Here is a 10723-nt window from a genome sequence, read left to right as displayed (position 1 = left end):
CCCTCAGCAAGTTTGCAGACAACACCAAGATGAGTGGTGCAGTTGACACACCAGAAGGACGGGATGCCATCCAGTGGAACCCAGACAAGCTTGAGAAGTAGGCCCATGGAAATCTCATGAGGTTCAACAAGGCCAAGTGCAGGGTCCTGCACCTGGGTCGGGGCAGCCCCCTGATATCAGTACAGGCTGGGGGATGGAGGGATTGAGAGCAGCCCTGCAGAGAAGGACTTGGGGTACTGGTGGATGAAAAGCTGGACATGAGTTGGCAATATGTGCTTGCAGCCTAGAAAGCCAACTGTATCCTGGGCTGCATCAGAAGAGGCGTGGCCAGCAGGGCAAGGGAGGTGATTCTGCCCCTCTACTCCACTCTGGTTAACCCCCACTGCAGTGCTGCATCCAGCTCTGGAGCCCTCAGCACAAGAAGGACATGGACCTGTTGGAGCAGGTCCAGAGGAGGCCACAAAAATGATCAGAGGGCTGGAGCACCTCTCCTATCAGGACAGGCTGAGAGAGTTGGGGTTGTTCAGCCTGGGGAAGAGAAGGCTCCAGGCAGACCTTATTGTGGCCTTTCAGTACTTAAAGGCAGCTTCTAAGAAAGATGGGGACAGACTCTTTAGTAGGACCTGTTGTGATAGGACAAGGGGTAATGGTTTTAAACTAAAAGAGGGTAGATTCAGACTGGATAGAAGGAAGACATTTTTACCATGAGGGTGGTGAAACACTGGCACAGCTTGCCCAGAAAGGTGGTCGATGCTCCATCCCTGGAAACATTCAAGGCCAGGTTGGATGGGGCTCTGAGCAACCTGATCTAGTTGAAGATGTCCCTGCTCACTGCAGGGGGGTTGGACTAGATGACCTTTACAGGACCCTTCCAACCCAAACTATTCTATGATTCTGTGATTTAATTTATTGCCAATTAATAACAGAGTAGGATAATGAGAAATAAGAACAAATGTTAAAACAGCTTCCCCCCACCCCTTCCTTCTTCCTAGGCTCAACTTCTCTGACTTCTCTACCTCCTCCCCCTGAGTGGCACAAGGGGGACAAGAAAGCGGGGTTGTGGTCAGTTCCTAATGCTTTGTCTCTGCTGCTCCTTCCTCCTCACGCTCTTCCCATGCTCCAGTGTGAGGTCTCACCCATAGGAGACAGTTCTTCACAAACTTCTCCAACGTGGGTCCTTTCCACAGGGTGCATTCCTTCAAGAACAGACTGCTCCAGCATGGACCCCCCCATGGGGCCACAGATCCTGCCAGAAAACCTGCTCTAGCATGGTCTTCTCTCCGCAGGGTCACAGGTCCTGCCAGGAGCCTGCTCTAGCACAGGCTCTCCACAGGGTCACAGCCTCCTTTGGGCACATCCACCTGCTCTGGCATGAGGTCCTCCACAGGCTGCAGGTGGATATCTGCTCCACCATGGACCTCCATGGGCTGCAGGGAGACAACCTGCCTCATCATGGTCTTCACCATGGGCTGCAGAGGAATCTCTGCTCTGGTGCCTGGAACACCTCCTTCCCTTCCTTCTTCCCTGACCTTGGTGTCTGCAGAGTTGTTTCTCCCACATGTGCTACTACCATCACTGACTGGCTCAGCTTTAGCCAGCAGCAGGTCTGTCTTGCAGCCAGCTGGAACTGGCTCTCTCCAACATGAGGGCAGCTTCTGGTATCTTCTCACAGAAGCCACCCCTCCACTGCCATGTAAACCCCACACAACCATAAAGTAATTCTAGAATACAAGTCTATTATTACATAGTGTCTTAGGAAAACAGTGTATGTACTCTGACCTGCAAACACTGGGAATTCACCAATGAAATCTAAAATGCCCCATTATGCACTGAAGGTTTTTTTTAGAAGCCAGTTTTCCAACACAGAAAAAGGAAGATGCTCTGCAGAAAAGACAGACCTTTTTTGACTGTTTAATAGTTATGGCCATTTTTTTCCCTGCTTTTCTGACAAAAAGCCACACTACAAAACTTATTTTTAATTGTATGCCAAAGTTCATCGAAGATGGGGTTTTGCTTGTATACAAGTTACTCAAAAATTGTGTCTAGGCAGAGATTCATTGGCAATCTGACTTATTTCAAAGCATAAGCTTGTTCAACCAGGCCACAAAAATAATATTGTGTACAAGCAATAACTGAAAAGAGAGCTGCAGGTTCAAGGAGTTTCCAAGTATTACAAATCTTGAGATCTCATCAGGAAATAAAGATTAAATCAAATAAAAGCAGTCACAATATAAAATAGCAGCTCCATGTAGCTTTTTCAAGTTTTAAATTTATTCAGAAAGTGTCACTTAGTTCAGTTTGCCTCATTCTTTGAGGCTTCATCGAAGTTTTCAACGAGCTCTAGAAAAAGAAAAATGTTGAAATTAAAGTTTGACCCACTTCTGCTTTGCCAATTCCCCCCCCAAAGTTCTACTTCATATCAAGTGCTTACAAGGCAAAAAAAAAATCAGCTTATAAAATACAGAACAAATAACATTTAAGAGCTTCATGGTTCATTTTTCCTGTTTAAACAAGTACGTTTTAGATAGAATTGTGCTTTATAATGAACTAAGAGCATTTAACTTCACCATACCCACAAGTGATACTGAAAAAGTAGTTTCTTACCGCTCCTCTTATTGAATATTAAATAATTATCTTAGCCATAGCTATTACTCCTACACAGGACAAAAATGCTAGCTCAAACCAATGGTCATCTAAGTCTCACATGGTGTCTGAAAACAATGCCCACAGAAATTCTATAACAGTGACTAGTCAATACTCTTACTGTCCTTGGCCCAATCTTATGCTTGTTCTTACCTGGAACTTCATCATCATCATCATCACCAGTAGCAAGCGGTGCTTTTCCATCCACAGCTGCAAGAGCAAGCAGTTCAAAAGTATCAGTCAAGCATCTTGATTACAAAGCTGATTTTCTTTGTGTTTTTTTTTTTTTTTTAATATTATCAAAGAGTCTGAGCAAAACTGCAATGCTCTATCCAGTTCCCCTGTTGAATAAAAATCTACAACTAACCCTTTGTTACCAATAATGCTCAAACAGCCCAGGTGGAAAATGAGAAGACACATGCTAAACCAGTTTACTAGTCACCATCTTGATTCTAGATATATAGAGTGCCTTGCACGGTAATAATTTTCAGCTAAAAGTACAGAAACTGATTTTACAAATTTCTCTTAAAAGCAGCTTAGTTTATTGATTACTCAGTGGTTCTTGAGGCTTACATATTTGACAACATTAGCAAGTTATAAGGAAATCTTAGGATCTTATGATCCTAGACCTTCAAGGAAAACTAAGGTATAATTGTGAAGCTGCAGGTAGACACACATGACCAGAGGCGCTTAAAGAATGTATTGTTCCTTGGCAAAGTCAAAGGAATATGGAACTGGATGCACAATTTTATACTTCGGTAGTTGAGGTGCAATAAAAGGAGCATGGCCAGCAGGTGGAGGGAGGTTATCCTCCCCCTCTATTCTGCCCTAGTGAGGCCACATCTGGAGTACTGTGTCCAGTTCCAGGCTCCCCAGTTCAAGAAAGACAGGAAACTACTGGAGAGAGTCCAGCAGAGAACTACCAAGATGATCAGAGGGCTGGAGCATCTCTCTTATGAGGAAAGGCTGAGAGACCTGGGTTTGTTCAGCCTTGAGAAAAGGAGGCTCAGAGGGGATCTCATCACCATGTACCAGTACTTAAGGGGCAGCTACAAAGAAGATTGAGACTCCCTTTTTACACAGAGTCACATGGAGAGGACAAGGGGGAATGGACACAAGTTGCTCTTGGGGAGATTCCAATTGGGCAGGAGAGGGAAATTTTTCACAGTGAGAACAGTCACCCATTGGAATAATCTCCCCAGGGAAGTGGTTGACTCGGCCACATTGGACACCTTCAAGAGTCATCTGGACAGGGTGCTGGGCCATCTTGTCTAGACTGTGCTCTTCCTAGAAAGGTTGGACTAGATGATCCTTGAGGTCCCTTCCAACCTGTGATTCTGTGTGAATCTTATCAGTGCTTATAAATATCTAAAGGGTGGGTGTCAAGAGGATGGGGCCAGACTCTTTACAGTGGGGGGTTGGATGAGATGATCTCCAGAGGTCCCTTCCAACCCCTACCATTCTATGTTATTCTGTGAGGTAACCACATGTCCTGGTCCACATCTCTGCTGACTCAGTAATTTCTTAACTATTCCCATTATATTTGCCAGAGCTAGTGAGACTTAACCATGTCCATTGTAGCAGAATGTGCTGGTTTTGGCTGAGAGTTAATTCTCCTCACTGTAGTGCCTGTAGTAGTTGGGGACCTTTCCAGCTTCCCATACTCTGCCAGGTGGGCAAGAGGCTGGGAGGGGCAGGGCCACAGCCAAGACAGCTGACCCCAGCTGGTCAATGGGATGTTCATTCCATACCATGCGACACCATGACCAGTACATTAACCGGGGCAGTTGGTGCACAGGGGGGGCAGTTGCAGCTCAAGGACTGGTGGCGTTGGGGCAGTGGACAATGAGCGGCTGCGTCACATGCATTTTGTTTTAGTTGTTCATTCCCCTTCCCCCCACCCCCAGGTTTTGCACCTCTCTCACTGTTTTCCTTTCCATTGCATTATTGTTGCTGTTGTTGTTGTTATCATTTTATTTTAATTGTTAAACTGTTCTTATCTCAACCCACGAGCTTTACCCTTCTGATTCTCTCCCCCATCCCACCGGCGGGGGAGTGAGTGAGTGACTGTGTGGGACTGAGTTGCTGGCTAAATCACAACAGTCTTTGGTGTCCAACGTGGGGCTCAGAGGGTTTGAAATAATAACAGCTGCTGGTCACTAACACCTACTGCAAAAAATGAGAACATGGTGCTAAGATTGTTGTTGGTTTGTTTAGTCTGCTGTGTTCTGCTGTGATTAGTGATGTTTTGCCTAAGAAATTTCTATGCAAACACTGGTTTTCAGCTTTATATGGTACTTAGTTCCAGTAAAAACCCTTCAGATACCACCTTGTTGAGGCAATTATACCTCCCTCCTCTGAGAGATTTTATATGGAAGAAATACAGAATGGTATCTTTGCTACTGACATCTATGATGTCTCCACCTTTACTGCAACCACCTTTTTGCATTTTGAACATCCTTGGGCAGTTAGGATATACTTATTGTTAGTTTCTGGGCACGTTGTTTTGGTTTTGACTAAGATTAGAAAGCAACTTAAGAATATCATCCTGAGATCTGCCCCAAGGCTTGATAGTCACGAGTGGCAGGGCATGTGCGATAGCATGGGCAAATACCTAGGGCAGTGGGCACCCCCAGTGTTTTGGAGTTTCACCCCCGAACAAGTGCAGAATCCTGAAAAACTAGTAGAATATTTGGAGAAAGTATGTTGTCACCCTGGGAACTCCAGAGAGACACAGAAAACTGCAACGTGCTGGGGCCTGGCCCATGCGTACTGAGCCCTGTTCAACAGTATTCAGTGCTCCCAAGGGGAAGAGAATGTCTCTGGATTGAAAGGCAAAGTGACAGGTACTGTGGCCACTCCAACCCCGACAACAGGCACTGTGGCCGCTCAAACCTCCACATTAGGCACTGGAGCTGAACCAGAGAGTCAACCCATGCCAGTATCAGTAGCCCTCAGAAAGTAAGTAAGAAGACCGTACACACAGGACACACAGAATGATCCAAGTGTCAACAAGCCTGTCTTTCGCTCCCAATTCTCACCCTGTAGCAGCAGCACCTTTTCCAAACACCACATTCTTAAGTCCTTCCTCTACTTTTCCCACTCAGTTTTAGGGAGAAAAAGTGTTCAGGTTGTTTTAACTAATTTAAGGATGGAACAGGAAGTTGGTGTATCTCACTTAATGATAATGCCAGTCCTGTTCTACACATACAGAAATTATAACATATTTCCTTACAAATACTGTATAATTCCCTCTTAGCTATCAAAAAGCCCATGCAAGAAGAAATGCCTTCACCACACCTGCAAGGGAGCAAAGCAGTAGCAAGATGTCTGTCCTCAAGTCCCTCTCCCTGTTGTTTATGTTTCAATGGAAAGTGTCAAAACAGACATACTCAAAGTATATATTTTTTTAAAACCTAACTCTCCCAGAGTAACTCTACCTAGCTTTAATGAACTAAGTATGCCAAAATATGGTAGCCACACCAAGAAGTAAACTACCATTAAATCAAGCCTGGCTACAACTTTCTAGTCCTACACCAGCTGCAAGATATGCTGAGAAACAGGTGCCTCTGCTTTATTCTGTTATATTCATTGTTAGATTTGAGCTATAAATAAGATCTGAGAGTTCCATTCCTTTATAAGCATTTTATAACATGCTTGCAGACAGTAAGTGTGCAGTGAATTTCACCACAACTATACAAGTAAGCCACATGTCAGCTGCCAGCATGAAATGCATTAAAGTTTCAACTTACATTTTTTGGGTAGGGCTTCTGCCAATCTCCTCAGGCTGGTCAAACTGTCAGCTCCAAGCTGATTTAAGATGCTAGGAAGCATTTCTGTCAACTGCTTTGTCTCAGCATGGCCAGTGATAGTGAAAGTGTTAGCAGCCAGAGATGCCTGAACTTTAGGGTTATTGAAGTGAATGACTGTTCCTTGGTTGGTAAACATATTTACCTGCAAGAAAAAAAACATCCAGTATTTCAAACAGTTTAGCATGGTTTTTCAATTTAACAGGAAACTAGCTGAAGTTCCTAAAGCTCAATAAAGACCTATTGATAATTTACAGACAAGTTTAAGATGTAACTTACCAGGAAATTCAGTTTGATACATTTTTATATTTCTGTATTAGAAAAGCATTTTTTCCTTTGAAGCAATTACCTCTTCAATTCCAGAAATATTGTTGACGCCCAGTTTCTTCAAAGAAAACTGAAGTTTCTTGTCATCTGCTGTAGCTGTTCTATGAACAACCTTCTTCTTTCTGCGGGCAGTACCCTTTGCAAAAACAATTTATAAATTAATATTTAAATAGTTCTTCACAAACTCTAATCCTCAGGGCCATATAACTACTCTGCAGCCATCTACAAAACAACTTTGTATACAAAGTTCTATTTCTGTATTACAGCACATACAACCCCACTCCTCCAACTGCACTGCAGCAGTCTTTCCCTTGCTATAAAGCAAGCTTTGCACATTTGTCACAAGTGTGACATTTTAGGAAGCAAGGCACCAGAGAACCTTTATTCCACAATTCTCATGAGGATTCTGCAGCATCCTACTTAGAAAAGAAAAACTGCAAGTTTACCCTTGTCTGTTACCACAGGCATAAAACTGAAGACTGAGCAGTTTTCAGTAATTTCTGAAGCCCATTAATTTTTCCTTAGATCATATTTCTTAAGTTGTAGCCAAATTTTGATAATAAAGAGTCAGAGACTATGAAGTTATCAACATATCATTAGCAAATTAATATGAGAAAACCCAAAACACTCTCTTTCTTTTAATTCCAAATAGACATCTCCATCTGATGGACTTACACATACAAATTTGAAGAACACTTATTTTCCAAAAATATTTTAATATATTTTAAAAAATACTTCATAATATTCCAGACCACCCCTGTTCAGAAAGCAAAAAAAGAAAAGGTTAGGTTGCCCTACAGACACAGAGCTCTAGAGTTCTCCAGGGAAATAACTGTCCCATATTAGAATATACCTATAACTATGAAAAAGAAGAAAGTGTCATTTTTATACTTCCTTGCACAATCACAAGGCTTCAGTAAAATTTAACATAAAAATGTCTAGAAATAGGTGAAACTAAACTCCTTTTTGACACACTACTAAACTAAGTTCTCTTACTCTAGTTGCCCATCTACTACACGTTAGCAATAAGAAAATGTGTTGCTGCCTAGCTGTATAAATGGCTGCAATACCTTTTGAGACAACTGGTAGAAGTTCGAAAACTGGCTGGACACTAACACCTCTAACATAATCCAGTTACAAACATTAATAGACAAACTCACATGAAACTAACATTTGGAAGACTGCAGCTCAAAAGTTTAGTTGTTTGTCTAGAAAGCTTGTTCATTCCCTGCTACTGTCAGGTTAGCACACACAGCGATTTGAAAACTACTAAGATTACAGAAATGACTTAAATTTAGTACCTTGACTATGCAGTAACTGGACCACATAAGGGTTATGTTAAGTCTCTCTGGACAAAAGACCTCAATAAATTTCAAAAAAGGATGTCTTGAATCAAAGGCTATATAGGAACATGTATCCCCTTTTTACCCATATTAAGTACAGATATCAAACTAAGCAATAAAAATTTAATTTAAATGAACAGCTGCTGCTTTCAACTCCACAGATTTAAGCTTCTAAAGATTACAGGGTTTTAGTAAGCAAATTCCATGCTGAGACATGCTGTTCACACCCCTCTACCTTTATATTAAAGAGGAGGGGGTACAGCAGGCCACAAATGGAATGCTACAGACTCATCTGCCAGTCCTCTAAGAAGGTCTGGAAAAAGTTACATGACATTTAGCTGTATCAACATCCTACACAAAAATATAAAATTTCACATAATGAAGTACTACGATAGTCCTCCACCTAAATATAATATTTAGCTTGTTTTTAAGATTTGCAGCCTTGCAGCGTCATGAAAATCTTCCAGCAGAGGCAATGTGCAACCTTTTCTCACAAGGAAGAAAAAAAGAACAGTACAGTAACAAACATTAAAAACCTCTATAGTCAATACATACATGCTGGCAACATGCACATAATCGTCAATATAATACAGCAGTTCTCTGCTTAAATAGTAACCCATACAAAGAATACACAAAAATCACCAAGCCAGTTAATTACTGGATTAACCCCAGTTTAAGGCTGCCTAAATCTCCAGCTAAAAGCAAAAACTTCAACACAGGAATAAAAGCTACTGGAAGCTCTGTCAGCCAGAGTTACGTTAAATAGCTTGTATTCTAAAATATTGTGTGTATGTTTCTTCAGGTATAAAAAAAATTACTAACAAATTCTGGCCTTAAAACTGAAACTGTAATTAAAATGTATGCTAGCATACAACTACATTCAACATACTTTTTTATTTTCAGATTATAAGCAATCACACAGCTAGATATATTCAGATGTCATAATAAAAAGGTCTTCCGAGCATGTTATTCTACAATGATAAGAGTATGGCAAGTACAGAAACTCCAGCTTTGTTCTAAAAAGTAAGAAAAGAGCCATGGGCATCTTAAAGATTTGTGATGAGAATTTAGAACATAGCCCTCTCTAATCTGTTATGAAAACTATACCCGAGATCACTTGCTGTAAGGTCTACTTACTTCAAATGTTAAGTGCCTTCTAATATAGCCTATACAAGAATATTGGCTACAAATCAACTATAACATAACAAACCCAAATAGAAGAGGCCAGAGGTTCAGCTCCTACATTCTGCTTCTACTGAACTGACTAGAGATCCCTACAGCAGTGCAGCTTCCCCCGAGAACAGTCCAGCCAAGCTGAGAGTCCTTAGGGCTGCTCCCCACCCGACTTTTCAGGATCCCGCGTCCTAGGCCCAGTGTGTGGGCAGAGACACACAATCCCGAGGGCAGGGAAGGGAAGGGACTCCTACCTTGCCACCGATGCGCACTTGGGCCTGGAGCTTAGCGAGCTTTTCTTGGTTCATGATCGTTTCCTTCATCTGCAGAAGCAACATGAGCGCCAGTGGAAAGCGGATCAGGAAGCACCCAGCGGCGCAGGCCACAACAACGCGGGCCTGGCAGTAAAGTAGGTGAGCACAAGGGGCTCCGCAGCTACCCCCTCACCACACTCACACTCCACCCCGCCCCGGGGCGGGAGGACGCCCCAGCCCTGCTGGGGGGGGGGGGGGGTGGATTCTGCTCGCAACGCCGCCGAAACTCAGCTCGGCTCAGCTCAGCTCAGCACAGCTCCCCTCAGGCCCGGCCCAGCCCATAACCTCCTTGCCTTCCACCAACCACCACCGCCGCCCACCGACCCGCAGCCCTCGGCCGCGCAACAAATTCCGCCCCAGACACCCCCCACCATCTCCCTTGTACCTTCTTGGGGCGGAAGCACCGGTACCGAAGCGGGAGAGAAGGGCTACGGGCGCGTGACTGGGACCGAGCACAACACGCGAAATGGAGCGAGATGGCGGCCGGGAGACATACAGTGCTACCGTCACCTAGGCCAGGAGGGGGCGCCCTCCGCGGACCGGGACCTGAAGAGGCGGAGCCTCCACTGGCCGGAACTGCCGCCGCCGCGGGAGGAAGCAGGGACATAATGCGAGGAGTAACAGTTATCCTGCCTGTAGTGGATGGTGGACTCCTATAAGTACGCTGTGGTCCACAAAACTGATTTATTTGTGCGTCTGAGCTGGACTGCAAGTGTCGTGGTTTAGTCCCAGTCAGCAACTAAGCACAACAGAGCTGCTCACTTACTCCCCTCTTCCCCCATCCCACTGGGGTGAGAATTGGAAAGGCAAAAGCAAGAAAACTCACGGGTTGAGATAAGAACAGTTTAATAATTTAAATAATAATAAATTGTAATGAAAAGGAAAACAACGAGAGAGAGAAACAAAACCCAGGAAAAACAAGTGATGCAACTGCTCACCACCTGTAGGCTGACACCCAGCCAATCCCCAAACAGCGATTTCTGTGTCCCTCCCCCTGCCCCCGGCCAACCCCCCCCCGTTAACATACTGGACGTGACATCATATGATATGGAATATCCCTTTGGCCAGTTTGGATCAGCTCTCTTGGCTGTGCCCCCTCCCCTCCTGGCTTCTT

General features: G+C 43.9%; 1 protein-coding gene across 2 annotated transcripts; it reads right to left on the bottom strand.

The window, feature by feature from the left end:
* Positions 1-1882: 1882 nt before the first annotated feature.
* On the bottom strand, positions 1883-10149 carry LOC135310831 (transcription factor BTF3-like). 2 transcript variants are annotated; one of them, XM_064439878.1, is made up of 6 exons: positions 9995-10149; positions 9550-9618; positions 6802-6915; positions 6396-6597; positions 2797-2853; positions 1883-2340 (listed from the first exon to the last, which is right to left on the bottom strand). In XM_064439878.1, exons 2-6 carry the CDS (start codon positions 9616-9618, stop codon positions 2294-2296), a joined length of 489 nt encoding a protein of 162 aa, XP_064295948.1. In that variant the 5' UTR covers positions 9995-10149; the 3' UTR covers positions 1883-2293. The 2 variants fall into 2 exon arrangements, with proteins under 2 accessions (XP_064295948.1, XP_064295947.1); XM_064439877.1 differs by having other exon boundaries at positions 9550-9693; positions 9995-10140.
* Between the last annotated feature and the right edge of the window lie 574 nt (positions 10150-10723).

This window comes from Phalacrocorax carbo, assembly GCF_963921805.1.
Source record: "Phalacrocorax carbo chromosome W unlocalized genomic scaffold, bPhaCar2.1 SUPER_W_unloc_14, whole genome shotgun sequence".
Lineage (NCBI taxonomy): Eukaryota > Metazoa > Chordata > Aves > Suliformes > Phalacrocoracidae > Phalacrocorax > Phalacrocorax carbo.
This window is presented reverse-complemented; position numbering and strand designations above follow the sequence as displayed.

Coding starts and splice junctions, on each gene's coding strand:
- LOC135310831 (XM_064439877.1), bottom strand. CDS start 9,633: ATGTTGCTTCTGCAGATGAAGGAAACGATCATGAACCAAGAAAAGCTC. Junction 6,598..6,801: donor ATATTTCTGGAATTGAAGAG/GTAATTGCTTCA, acceptor TTTTTCTTGCAG/GTAAATATGTTTACCAACCA. Junction 2,854..6,395: donor AGAAGCCCTACCCAAAAAAT/GTAAGTTGAAAC, acceptor TTGCTCTTGCAG/CTGTGGATGGAAAAGCACCG.